Source organism: Cynocephalus volans, chromosome X, assembly GCF_027409185.1.
Source record: "Cynocephalus volans isolate mCynVol1 chromosome X, mCynVol1.pri, whole genome shotgun sequence".
Lineage (NCBI taxonomy): Eukaryota > Metazoa > Chordata > Mammalia > Dermoptera > Cynocephalidae > Cynocephalus > Cynocephalus volans.
In genome coordinates, this window is record NC_084478.1 from 64,118,998 (window position 1) to 64,133,898 (window position 14,901).

Sequence of the window (14,901 nt, forward strand, 5' to 3'; positions counted from 1 at the left end):
TCATGGGCTGAGGTGAGACTGGAAAATGTTTGATCAGCTTTCGTCTGGGCTGGAGAGTTTTAAAGGTCCTGCTCTGAAGGGGCCTGCCTTTGCTTCTACCCTACTAATCCAGGCATTGTGAGGAAGTTGGCAAAGTTTGCCTGTGTGCCTTTTACCTCCCCCCAAAAGTGTTTCTCTGGGTCCCATACTCAGAGGATCTTACTTTCAGTTCTGAAACAAATCAAGAGAGCACTCTCAACTGTGCTAGGAGGGGCTTTGAAGGTACAGCTTCCTTCACATATCTGCATTTGTTACAAGATTCACCCTGTGCAAAACACTATCACATCTATTCCACCAGTTTGACCTCTAAATACTGTAATTTTTAGCTACATTTTACAGATGAAGAAATAGGCTCAAAGTCTGGAGGACTGCCTAAGGCCATGCCACTAGTGAGGGGCAAAGCTTTGACTGTTGAGTCCAGAAGGATGTCACATCCTGTGCTTGTTCTACTAAGCCACAGCACCTCAAGGGTGCCACGGCATGCCATGAGAGCACACAGCAACTAGCTAACAGAGGACCACAGGGATGAAACGACTGTCTTGATTTGTAATGAGTTTTAGCATTGCAGTTAACTTCTGGGAAGCATAGAACAAATCTAGGAACTTGGTTCTAGTCCCAAAGGGGAGGTTGTCCTCATGTCAGGACACTGGGACATTGAGACTCATGAGGAATTTTCCACCCTATAACTTTATGTTCTGGAAAATTTTTCTTTCAGAGTGGTGGAAGACAAAGAAATCTCAATTGAAGGATATTAGTTATAAGGAAGCTTTACTAACATATGGGGGAAAATCAGATCCCATTGTAGTTCTGGATAAGTATTTAGCCATGTGCAGTGAACACTGCGGGGGAAAGGGGGTGGCAAGGCAGAGCAATGTCCATGGGCAATACACTTTTTTCAATTTGCTTTTCATCTAAGGTAGCCCATCTGCACACTCTTAACGTGAAAGTGGCATCTTTGGGATTAGAAAGGGGATTATCAAATTAGGTATGTGATTCTGGGAGAAACAGGGAGGCCACAGGTGCCAAAACTTTAGACTATGAATTCGAGATTACTTGGACAAACCAGATTACTCAGTGATGTGGACATCATTTATATCCCTGTATCTTGGGTGCTCAGAAAATAACCCAGAATGAGATCTGGACACAAATCCAACACTGTATCACCAGTCCTGGGAATTGGATCTATTCCGTCCTTTGCCTCAGATAAATCTGTCAAGAAAATAATGACACTTCTTTTTTTTTAAAATTTTTTTAATTCATTTTCTAGCCCAGCTTGTCGGACACCCTGTACTGGCACAGTGTAACTGCTCAGATGTATTAGGAAATACAATCATGCATTGTGCAGTTCACTGGCCTGATGGTGAGGGGGCTCCAGCTGGGATGGAATGCTGCTGGGGGGAGTAGGATGGAGAGGAGTCAAAGGAGTTGTTAGCTCACAGGTTAGTGAGCAGCCAGTCTAGAAGTTGTTTTCTAGCCATGTTTCCCACGGCTTCATCCAGTTGTCGTTCCTTGGCAAACTTCATGACCTCTTGAAGAAGGTCTCCCACACTGTACCCCTTCTCTGCTGCCTTAGCTGAAACGTCAGGAAGCTGTGGAGAGAGCAGAGCTAGCTTGAGTCACCTGGTGCTTTTTGGAGGAAGGACCCGCTGGACAAAGTGAACACCCCACAGCCCTCACTCCTATGATTCTAGGATTAAAGATCTGGAAGGAGGCTGTTGACATAGCTTTCCTTTTTCCTTGAATCTTCTCTAATGACATTATCAAAATGCCAAAGGTACTTTGCTTTTGAGCTTTAAAAACAAACTCTGAAACCAACTGTGTTCATTAAATACTTCTCACCAGATGCTGGACCTTTCGGTTATTCTGTGCTAGTCAAGGTTTGGGGTAGACATTACCCCCGCCTCCCTAAGAAAGTATGAGATTGAGGGTTAGGAGATTACCTGGGTTCATCTCCTGGACTGAAAATAATTTGGTTAAGTATTTGGTTTCTCTGGAACCCATCTAATGTAAGAAATGCAGCTATGGTGTGTGTGTGTGTGTGTGTGTCTGTGTGTGTGTGACACACACACAGAGAATGTGTGTATGTGTATGAATAATGCTGGCCTTCATGGGATCTGAGGAGCAGGACGAGGGTGAGGCAAGTGAGGCACTGAGGGCATAAAATTTAAGGAGACAGGCACTTTCTGGGCACTTGTAGGACCTGTGAGTTTTGGGGAGGAATATAGAAGTCATAATGAGACTAGTTTTAAATTGTTTCTGGCCAAAGACAAAATGGGTCCATGACACTTCTATTACCTCAAAGGGGAGGAGCTCCCTTTTTCTTTTTTTTTCTCTCCAAAGTCCTTTGGGGATCTTAAAACTCAAAACGTAAGACTAAAAAATCACTCCCCAATGTTTTACCAAATAGTATGTTGAAACAGTCACTGATAAAATGAGCAAATCTCAATCTCCTCCTCTTGGTGGAAATACACAGGCCTTGAGGTGTCCACTGCCCCACTTAGCTAGTGGTTCAGCACTTCTGTGTCTTTTTATGAGGTGAAAGTATTTCATGAAGCACATGGTACAGAATAGACTTGAAAAGAAATTGGATCAATCTTAGGCTCTAAGTACAAGGCTGCCTCCCCGCCTCTGCCCATTCTAACCCTCTTTCTTCTCTTGCTTTGATGCATTCCTTACCTTCTCCAGTTGTCCGTCATCATCTCCCATGAAGTAGAGCATGGGCACATTAAACTGGGAGGCTGCAATCCATTGCAGGACAGCCTGGAGCTGCTTCTGCAAGTTACTTGTAGAACATTGATTATTGACGATGACTTCAGGCCCAGGAGAGTCTTGATTGTTCTGTGACATCTCACCATCATGACTACATCTGGCCAAGTTTGCTTGTTCTTCCAATTCAGCAAGGGCTGCGCCATTGCTGCTATACTTAGCCATGATAAGGCACAGCTTCATCACAGATTCTACCAGCTGATCTATAAATTGCCAGCTCATTTGCTTTATCCCCCTGATAAAGTCAAGTTCTTGATTGTCCTGGCATTGTTCTTCCCCTCTGTTAGATCTCTTGGACACAGAAGCTGCTTTGCTTGCCTTCTCAGAACGCTTGTTCTCACCTTCAGATAGATCATCACAGTTGAAGGGGCTCTCACTAAGCAGTTTCTGAATCAGCGTTAGAACAATGTTTGACATATCCAGCTTCTCGGAGTCCAGCTGTTGATTTTCCTTTAGAGAGGTGGATGGTCCAGGAGCTCCGTGAGTTTCTAGATGTTTCATTGACATTGCTTTGGCACTTTGGCCACTTCCACACTTTTCATACTGGGCACTCTGAGTCATATAGTCCATGGTAGAACCAGGACAGTCTTCTTTGCATGTATCTTTGCCCTTGGCCTGCTGAGTCAGATGGTACTGGATCAGCATAAGGGCAGAGACAATTAGGTCCTTGGCCAGTGAATCTGTGGAAGGGCTGATCTTCTCTCTTTTCTCTTCTTTACTGGTACATGCTTCGGTAGTCATCTTACCTTGGTTTCCTTGCTTTTGGTTCCACATGGTCAGGCTCTCCTTGAGAATGCGTTCACCAACTTTCTCAGCACTGGTTAATGACTTGCATGGGTCTGGCTTCGTTTTGCCTTTGTCCTTCCCCTTCATTTCAGCTTTCATGGCTGAGAATTCAAGACTCTGGTTCTTGCATTTAGGATCATGGGAGCCAGCTTTCAAAGATGCATATGACAGACTTTGAGACTTAGTCTCCTTCTTCTCGCCAAGAAGGGCACTAACCAGGCGCTTCAGTATGGCCTCCGTGATGTCAGCAGCATTTTGTTTTCCATGGTTGAACAGATTCCTCTTGAGAGCCGAGACAAAATCTGAGTCGGTCATCAGGACTCCAGTAATATTATGCAAGTTTTTCATGCAGGAATCAATCAAATCAGACACAATTTCCTTGGTGTGCTTTAACAACACTCTCTTCAGGACCACACAGGCTGGAATTGGCTTGCCAGAACTGTGCACTTTCAAGGTCTTCATAACGGAAACCATCATGTCAGATGCTACCTGATTTGCATAAACCATGAGGCCTTTGCTGATAGAATCTGCAAAGTCTTTGCTATCTCTCTGGCACATCTGCTTGTCTCCACCCTTGTTCTTGTTGGATAATTCACTATACAGAAATGTCCTCTGGTCACCTTCCCTACACTCCTCCCCATTGCCATTCATTTCTGCAGAGGTCGCTTCCACAGCATCATGGGCCATTTCAGAAGCAATCTTGCTCACAGCACTGCGGGGGCTGTTTTTTCCTTTGTCCCCATGGGGTGGATAGATTGAATGATGAAGGCATTTGCTTCCACCTTCTAACTTCTCCTTGATTTCCTTACGGGCCATCTGGTTTACCAGAGAAGATAGTCGGTTGACATAGAAGGAAAGGTCATCCGTAGAACATTCTCCTTCAGGGGAGATAACTGCCCTCTGGGTGCTAGGAGACTTGGCTGGAGGAGTCGAAGGACCTTGGTTATTGTTGGTGTTTTTGGTTGCTGTCATTTCTAGATGTAGGCTTTGAGGTCCGTTGGCCACATAATCCATGTTCAGCTGATTGGCATAGACACTGTAGCAGTTCCCAGAGGGTATTTTGTGATATTCGCCATCTGTGTTTCCTATCTTATGTTTACAGCTAGAGGCTGAGGGGCTCAGTGCGTGTTGGAAACCCAAGGCATACTTCTGGAGATCATTGAGAAGCCAATTGAGGACACTCATGGGATCAGAGGGAGTTTGTTTGAAAAGGCATACAGATCCCTCCATCTGAAAAAAGAACATCTAGCTATAAGAGTTTGGGTAGGCTACTTCTTTTCCCCTTATTTCATTTAGTAGATATATCTTCTAAATTGCATAGATTAGGGACTTGACCTTTTAGAATTGGCATGGGAACATAACATTCAATTATATCCATTAGTACACATGTAAGCAGAAGTGGCAGCAACGAAAGCTAACAGTATATACATTTGTACACTTAACTATATACAGGTTGATGGAGTTTGGATGTGTTGTCCCCTCCAAAACTCATGTGGAAATTTGATCCCCATTGTGACAGTGTTGGAAACTGTTTGAGTCATGGGGGTGGATCCCTCATGAATGGATTAGTGGTCTGCCTAGGTGGGGAGAGTAATGAGTGAGTTCTCGCTCTATTAGTTCCCTTCCCATGAGAGCTGGTTGTTTAAAAGACCCTGGCACCTCCTCTCTCTCTCTCTCTCTCTCTCTCTCTCTCTCTCTTGCTTTCTCTCACCATGTGATCTGCTTGTACCCACTGGCTGCCTGCCGCTTTCCACAATGAGTAGAAGCAGCCTGAGTCCCATGCCAGATGCAGCTGTCCCAGAATCATAAGCCAAATAATTGTCTTTTCCTTATAAATTACCCAGTTTCAGGTATTTCTGTTATAGCAACACTAAACAGACTAATACACAGGTGTTATCAATATGCTTGTCAGTTCCGTATCAGTATGTGTGTTTATTTCAATGTGTGAATGTGACTGTTGTGTGTGTATATGTACATTGACATAGGAATTCATTTGTGTGAACATCTCAACAGATGTGAGAATGTATCAGTCTGTATTGTTAGTGTGTGAAAATGTGCCAGTATGTGTATGTGTGTGCATATGTGTGACCATGTGTAAGCATGCGTAATAATGTATTTTGACATTGTTACCCATTGTATATATTTACTGTATAGGCCAAAATGTGCATACTAGTATATCTATTTGTACTTGCATGTGTCAAGATATGAGTGTGTATGTCAGTATATCTCTGACTATAAAAATGAGCAAGTGTCAATTTGAGTAGTCTATGTATATGTTTATGATATAAACTCACTAGTATGTGTCATGAAGCTATAAATTCATTTATGTATATTAAAGCAGAAATTTACACATTAACATACACATTCATTAATATTATAATAGATTGATACATTATATTAATATAGTATCTATTGATATATTATAGATTAATCTATTATAATATTAATGAATGTGTGTGTTAAAATATGGATATGTGTAAGTAGGTGATTGTATAATGACTGTGTACATCAATGAATTGGGTGCCAATTTATGCTATACTTATATGCTATGTCAATGCTTGACAATGTGTGTGTCGGTGTTGCACATACCCTGGCATTTGAGTATGTGTGTGAATACATGAGTGGGTATGTCACAGCATTCATGTCAATGTGTGTATCAATGCATACAAACGATTGTGAAAGTGTATCACTTTGTGTAAGTTTCTATGTGTGTGTGTCAGCATGACTGTGTATGACCATACATGTCTTTGCATAGACATGTATATTAATATGTATGTATGCCAATACCTGGGTCCATATAGTCACTGTATTTTGATCAAGGCTAGAGTGTGTTAATGTGAGTGTATATTTATACATTGTGTGTAAGATGGGTGTTTATGTATACTACATGTTGACATGTCACTGCATCTGACTCTATATATGAGTTCGTATATCTTTGTATATGTGTGTAAGTCCTTGTATATGAATAGATCAATATATTGAGTTTGATATATCAATGCTTGTATGTGTTCCTCAATCACATGTAGCCAGGCCTGTGTGTATCATTACTTGTATAAATTATCTTTTGTTAATGTATGTAAATGTATATACTGATGTGCGTGTCACTTTGTATAAATTTATATGTGTACATCTATGTCTGTGACTGTGTATGCCCATGTATGGGTATGTGTATATGTATTATGTACACAGTGTGCATTCATCAGTAAATACCATTGCCCTCTTTGCCCCTCGCCTTGCTTCCTCTCTTCTCTTTTCACTGAATTCCTGGAAGTGTGAGGTCATGATCAGGTTGACAAATGGGCTTAAGTTACAATCAAGGAGATCTGCATTGTGTGTAGGAAATATGGGCTGCTCTTTTAAAAATAAACACCAGGTATAATTTACGCTTTTCTTAAGACTCCAAAATGGAGTTGGCCACCCCCAACTAAACCCAAAACTCTTTGGAGAATGTTATGTAACGTTTTTTCCTTGCTCTCACTATAAAGGTCTCTGGGGTCAGAAATGATGTTTTGGTTATTACTTGTTAGCCTAGGGACACAGAACAAGAAATATTTGATTCTTTTGTGCTAAAGCCAAATATCCTGTCCCAATACCAGCGACTCCAGGCTTGTAGGGATGTGGGGGTGACTTGTTGTGTGCTCCAATGCCCTTCCCAAACCTGGAGCCTAACATATAATTTGGGATACTTACACAAAAACAAGAGGATTATGTATGAGACAGTAGTGTGCAAATCTAATTGTTTCTAACTTTAAGTTACCCAACAGCCTGGCTAATCTCTTAGACAACAGAGTGGAGACTAGGCACTCAAATTCTTGGTTGTTATGGATTTTCTCTGCTCCGTATCCCTCCTTCTTTTCTGTTGGATGTTGGGCAATATAGGGCACACAAGTCCATTACAAGCCAGCAAACAACATTGCAAAAGATCTTGCTTATACACCCACATCTTTGTTAGGGTAAAAATAGCAAAATTCTGATTGGAGTAGGTACCTGAAAATCAGGAAAGGGCATTCTGAACCTCTGTGATTAGTCCCATTATTAAATAACTGGGTGTTGCACTTACTGTGGCCCTGAACTTAGGCCTGTGTTCTCTAGAATGTCATAGTGTTCAAACTAATGGGCCTGTTTGACCATAGTTTTCTTACCGTCTCTGAACCAGAGTCCTCAGACTTAGCATAAAGTATGGTTATTATTTGTGATAATGAACATGCTAATAATATTGATTTGATCAACACACATTGTGTACAGGTGATGGTAGTCAATGTTGTACCCCCTAAAATATGTATAATCCATTGTGCTTCAATTAAAAAAAGAACATTGGTCTTTTGTAATTAGAAGTGGTAGAATCTCAGAGGCTAAGTATACCTTAGACTGGTCTTGCTTCTCAGTGTCCTTGATCACGATAATCTCTTTTTCTTCCAGAGTCTCCAGGTTTAAGTCACCTTCTGAGCTGCAACCAGCAGCACCCTATGGAATTAAAGGGCGAGATTCTTATGAACAGATGCTTTTTGAGATTTCTCCAAGCTACCCCCCTAGGCTACCACTTCATGAATGTCATGTTTCCTATTATCCTTTTTCTTTCTGCAGGAGAGGTAGGCTTGTAATGCTAGCTAGTCTTTGAAGAATAAGACAAAGTTCCCTCCACCAATTACTACTTCCCCCTCCGAAGATGTTTACAAAATCATCAATCTCAAGGACCATATTCCATTAGTCATCATCCTTTTAGACAGGTTTTTTAAAGAACTTTTCTGACAGCTATCTTCCATGTTTTAGTTCTTTCAGCCCTACCATCAACTTAAGTGGCTTCTAAAATGAGACTTTATATCAAGAGTGACAGTAAATTAGGAACCAGGGATCCTGGGATCATGAGAATGATGGCTTTCCACCCTCTGCCACAGCTTTTCCCTTTCCTCATACTTGACTGATAACCCTTCTCAGCATTTTCCCACCCATTCCAGCTCGTAGCAGAGAATACCCACCTCGGAGTCTTTATCTTCCACATTCAGGGTAGACACATCGACAAAGCATATCTGTATCAAATTAGGAGGATGAATTTAGAATAACTCTAGAAAAGGCTATTATTTCTCTTTCTGGGAGATGACAACAACAGCACTTACCTCACAGGATTCTTATGGGGATTAATTCAAGACAGTGCATGCAAAGCTTTTAGCGGAGTGCCTGGAACTTAGTAAGTACAGAGTAAATCTTAATATTGTGAGTATTAAGCAGACAGAATCTTAGCATTACTCTGTTTCTTAAATGAGAATACCAACCTGTCAGATAGAGGCCCAAAGTACAGTACCTACATGTAGTAAATGAGAAAACAGAGAAGAGAAGCAGCTTTTCCAAGTGACACAAACCCAAAGTTGAAGCTTGTGTTAGAATCCAGTCTCCCTGGCTTCTAGTTTAGGGTGCTTTCTACTACACTAGTGCTTCTCAAAATGTGATATTTTTACTGTTGATGATGTAGAAAATTTTAGGTGGTACATGTATAATCATTTCTGTGTTTAATAAGTGCATTTTTGTTGTGCATTGGGGAAAATACATACTAGAACTCCAAACCTGTGCTATTATTGGTAATGCTTAGGGTGATGGTGATTTTTAAAACGTAAGTTGATTTTGAAAACATTGCAAAAGCACATATTAAGTAAGTAATAGTATGAGTGGTACTTGAGCATGATAAAAAATATGAAATATTATGTAAATCACTTGAGGTTTGGGAAACTGAGCTTGAAGTATTTTGCACTCCCGAAGGGTCCCAGTGTAACTTACTGATAGTTAGGTGACGTTATTATGACTTAGGTCTTAAGGAATAGGGGTTAGTTATGAGGTAACCACTACTCTTCCCTCCCCTGTCTCCTCCCTAGCCCTCCCCTCTCCACCTCCCTCACCCTGCCCCACCCTTCATTTATCCCTGTATCATGCGTGAGTGTGTTGGCTATGACAGACTTTACTGAGCTTGGTTGCTAGGAGGAGTCACAGTATCACCTTGCATTAGTTTATCTTGGGCCCCAGGATATCTATACCCATATGGCATTTTTTTCTAATTTTTTGGTAGGAGTCCTTTTGTATCTTACCACTTTCCGGTCTTGATCTTTCTGTCCTGTTGGGCTGTAGAGATCTACCTTGCACACGCCCCTGCGGCTGCGTAACCAGTCAATATCATCAGACATCTGGAAAGAGAAATAAAAGAAATCTGAAATGCTTATATAGGGTTTTTAGAAACCAGGTCAGTTTGGATAAGAATCTCTGGAGAGGGTCCTGAACCCATCTCTGTGTTTTATATAGGTTTAGGCTAGGAGCTGGTAGGATGAGTAGTGGGGAAGGACACTGAAATGTTTGAACTTGATGCTCAGGATCATTATCTTTTAGCAAAACCCATAGTCTCCTTCAATTTAGACTCCCCACACCAAGTATTTGGAACCATGGGAGTATCATACTGACTTGGGAGAACATCAGTCAGGAAAAATGGTGGACCAGGGAAGCAAATTTAAAAAGAGGTCTAGAGACTGTAGGGATTACATTTAGTGATTTACTTCTACCCAACTTCATTAACTAAATATCACCTGTCTCCACATTTCTTTACCTACTTTCGGGCACCTTCAAAGAATCAAGCTCACCTCATCGCCCTCTAACTTAATTCTATCTAACTCTAGTCCAACCAGAGTCTCATTACATTGAAGAAAGTGAAATTAGATAAACAGCTGTAACACGTCACTCAGGGTTATTGGAAAAGACTAAAGTAATACCAGTAGCGTAAATAAACAGCCATTTTAGTTAAAACAACACATGAGATTCCAACATATAGAACAAGGTCCTGAATGCTGAGAAAACTCAGTCTAATAGCCATAAATATGCCAAGACACAAGTCTCTGAGAGAAAACCAGACCTGATCCCATAGAATCAAGTTCAATTTTATTTTGAAAAGAAAAAATAATCTCTGCCAACTTACTTCTACAACCTTCCCCTGTCCCCCATCCCTACAACCTCCCAACTCAGCCTGGAGCTAAAAGGAAATGGCAGAAGCCAGTGATTGATTTTTGCTAAGAAAGACCTCAGATTTATCCTCGCAAGACACAGTTAAGAGCTCAGTAGACTTGTTTTGGTATCTGGGGCTTGAATTTGGTTTCTTCTTAAAATTTATCAAGAGAAATCCTTTTTGCCAAGTATTAAAGGGCTGTTGAATTCCTTTTTACCCTATATATATATTTTCCCCAGGCCTCTTTCAAAATTTAGACCTCCTTTTTCCTCTAGCCCTCCAAAACAGTCTCATTCTCTTCTCTCCCTTCCTCCCTCTCGCTTCCTCCCTCACCTCTCTCCCTTCTCTTCCCTCCCTCCCTCTCTCCCTCCCTTCTCCCTCTCACTCTCTCTCCCTCTTATTTCTCCCCACAACATTTTTATAGCAGCTATCCTTTCACATGATAATACTACTTTCCTACTCTTTACCATCCCTGCCACCCCCACTCCCAAGATATTTTTGGGCTTACCCTTCAAGAATCTCTATGAAACCTTGAAAAATTATAGGAAAAGCCCCCCCCCCTCAGAAGTGGGAGTTTCTTTCCTTTTTTTCAAGACCTAGAAAACATTGGCCTAGAAAAAAAAGGAGAGGCATAGAGGTCCCTCATGTCATTTGGATCCAGCCTCAGTTCAAGTCCTAAAAAACTGTAAAAAATAAAAATTATGAACTCATTACCTTGATAATGTTCTTTTCAACTTTTGGCTGAAAATGTGCCACCCTGAAGGGAGATGTGCCCCTTTCGATGGAACTGGGCAGTGCCAAGTTCTTGGGCACCTGCAGCTGGCTGCCACCCCCGTCAGCTGCTGGACCAGAATGATGGGCCAGACACATCCCTGCTGGCTATGACCCTGAAGTATGACAATGCGGTTTGGTGGGTCACAATGCCTGAAACTACAGCAAGCTGAGCAAAGGTATGGCACACTGGCAAACTCAGCGCCTTTTCACATTAAAAGCACATCAGGTTTTCTGCTGCAGGGCAAACTTTTCATGTTATCTCTAGGATAAAACACATATTTCTTTCACACTTTCTTCAGCTCATGACTCCTCAAGATTTCCCTTCTCTTCCTTTTCTTGCTAGACCTCCAGACCAATCTAATTATATTAGTTAGCAGTTTGGTGGAGATCTGTAGTTTTCACATACAGAATTACCACCAGTTTTTGTGAATAAAACTATTAATTTTCACATGATAGGTTATTTCTCTTTGAGTTTCTCACTAGAGAATCAGACTGTTGTGGCAAGAGATATCTGGATTTATGTAGAAACAGAGAAATGTTGACCAAAGTCTTTTCTGGATATCCCAAATAAAATTGTGAACACAGAAAGTTGTAGGCTTCCTTAACAGTTCTGTGGTTTCACCTCACCATTAAGACATCTCTTTAGCTAGTGAAAGACAGAAGATGTCCCTACCATTATAAGTATCAGAGTAGATTATTACGTAGGACCTTTGAATGATTTTTTCTTCTCAGTTTGGATGCTGTGATGACTCTTTGTCGGCCTCAACATGTTGCATCTTTCCTCAACCCTCCATACTTTTCTAAACCTCAAGTGCCAGCTGGTACCAGAAATTCTACTCCGTGACATTACTGTTTCTATAGAGAACAGTGATAGCAAAGTGTGGGGCTCTATTCTTAGGATTCTAGGTAATTTAAGTGGTCCAGCAAGCTCTGACCTTCACCATGAGACATAAGTAGGCCACAGAATGTCTGATCCAGTTGGTACAGGGTCAGCTTTTCACAGACTCCTCAAGCCATGAAAAGACTTAAGCCCCACTCATTCTTTTACATTCTGGCCAGTGCTGAATTAATTATTGGCCACTGTGTTATACTTTGAGAGGCCTTCAGTTTAGCCCCAGTTTGGAAACATTGGCCCACAGCCAAGTGGCTCTCACTGTGCCAAGTCTCATCTTGTCTTTCCTTGTCCTTTCTCTGTATGTCTCCACTTTAACTTCAGGTATGTGAATAAATGCATCTGAATTAAAAATCAGTTGAGATGATCTCCTAGATAATCGTTTCATATTCTTGGTTCTACCTCCATTTCTTCTCTCATGTTACCTCTGCGATTGCATGTGTTAACCCTGCTGTACAATTTTGAACGTGTTAGCTCATAATGTCAAAGAGAAACAGAGGCAGACATTTGTTAAAGGTGGCAAGACAGATTTTATTCAGGTCACTGCAGTAGGAGAGAGAGACTTTTGATGAGCAGAGCTCAACTCCACTGAAACAAAAGGTGGGGTATGCTAAAGGTATACTGAGGGACATGGGGGGAAGGGGGTGAGATTGGTCAATGTTATTAGGGCTCTGTGTTTGCTAACTGGTGCTTATCAAAGTTAGGCTCCTACTCTCCCACAGAGACTGAGAAACAGGGCCTTATCTTTCTTGATTATATTTCAAAGGGATGGCTCCCAGGTTCTTCAGAAAGACACTCCTGAGTTGTAGAAGATACATCTCAAAGGGACAGAGGAAGGATTTGTTATGGTAACTTTTCTGAAGTACATGTTCTAAGGAAAAGGAGTCAGGGCCGGTAGTTAGGTTTTGGCTGGAACAAACAGTAAATTCTTTTGGCAGTGTTAAGCTTTCTCAGGCAAGCATTTTAAGGGGGCTGGGGTCATCATCCTAGGGACATGGCCTTGAGCTGATAGAAAGTATATCAGTGTTTTTTCAAGTGTCTTAGTGGGGAGGAGGAGGGAGAGGTGGATGAAATTGTTTGTGCTGAAAGTTGCAGTTTTTATGGGCCAAGGTTAGGGCCTAGTTGAGAAGTCGGCTCAGAAAACGCTGACTTAAGTTTGGTCAAGAAGAGAGTCTTTGTTAATGGTGATCAGCTGAAATTCACAGTACAGGGTACCTGCTTTTCCTATACCACCCTTTTGTCAAGAAGAAACTTCTATGATTAAAGACAAAGTTGGAGCTCCTGTGTCTGTATCATCTCTGTGGAATAAGAAGCAAAGGCAGAAAATGTCCATGTATTCTTCAAGCACCAGAACATATATCCCTAAGAGATCACAGAAAAACAACAACAAAAAAACAAAAAACAAACTTTTATGTCTCCTGGCCCAGAAGAGAAAGACCATGATTTATGCCTGGAAAATATTTTACCAAATCCCCAAATTACAAAGAGAGAACTGCTATGGATGATTAGAGCACTGTCCCATGGCACTCCAATCCTGTCATCCTGGAGGCTAACCAGGAGTAGACAAGCGCAGCATTTGGATGCAAAACCAATAAAGAAAATGTAGGGAAAGAATCAAGGCAGACATGGCTCAGTCATAGGTCACAGCATATCCACTGTCTCTTCTTTCTCTTAAGCTGCTGAGGCTCTCAGACTGACCTGTACTGAGTGTGGGGGGGGGGGGGGTAGGTGGGGGAGAAGGGATATTCAAGTAGTCAAAATAAGAAATACGTTGTAAGTACTGTGTGAATATGTGTAAATAGTCTGTACTTAGGCTAGTCTTTAAGAGCTAAACATAGAGATGTTAAACACATAAGCCTTGGTTATCATTTTTTTCTAACCTTCTTCATCCGTTTTCTTACCTTGTTTATTCTACCCAAACATCTCTTTCACACAAACTTGTGAAAAACAGTACAAATCAACACTTTAAATGTGCTTTCAGTTTGTATTTGGCTTGAAAAAACTATTAAGATAATAAAAGTGGGACACACACACACACACACACACAACACACACACACGCACACACACACACGCAGCAGAGGGAGTCTTTGGGAGGTGATGGAACTGTTCTGTATCCTGTTCGTTGTGGCACCTACATGAATCTGTACATGTGTTAAAATTCATAGAACTGCAAACCAAGAGAAAAAAAGTCAGTTTTACTGGATAATAATTTAAAAAATAAATTTTAAAAAGGTGAAGGCTCTGGAGCTTCACTTTTGAACTTGCTGGGTTCAAATTCTGATGCCACCACTTACTAGCTGTCTGACCCCAAACAAATAACTACCCTCTGTGCTTTAATTTTTTCACCCCTCAAACAGGGACAGTCATAGTTCCTGCCTCCTAGAGGGTTTGCCGTGCTGAAGATTAAATGAGTTAATGCATATAATGTGCTTAGAACAGTACCTGACATAATAAATAAATACATTTCTATGTTTAGAAATTCTGGGGGTTGTAAATATTATTTAAATCCTATGTTATTTTTTTATCTTATATTTAATTCTGTGTTATTAGATGCTCAATAAATTTCTATGTCCAGTAGACAGTTCAGTATAAGGGCCTGGGATGCAGGAGACTGTTTGGAAGACTGAAGAAGTCACTGTTGGGTGTATTTGGGTGTTTGTAGCTAT

At 41.2% G+C, this 14,901-nt stretch overlaps 1 protein-coding gene across 1 annotated transcript; it reads right to left on the bottom strand.

Annotated features, from left to right (window-relative positions):
- Positions 1 to 1,472: 1,472 nt before the first annotated feature.
- On the bottom strand, positions 1,473 to 9,761 carry LOC134367545 (A-kinase anchor protein 4-like). Its single transcript, XM_063084287.1, has 5 exons — positions 9,666 to 9,761; positions 8,568 to 8,618; positions 7,954 to 8,055; positions 2,716 to 4,821; positions 1,473 to 1,628 (listed from the first exon to the last, which is right to left on the bottom strand). Exons 1-5 carry the CDS (start codon positions 9,759 to 9,761, stop codon positions 1,473 to 1,475), a joined length of 2,511 nt encoding a protein of 836 aa, XP_062940357.1.
- Positions 9,762 to 14,901: the final 5,140 nt, after the last annotated feature.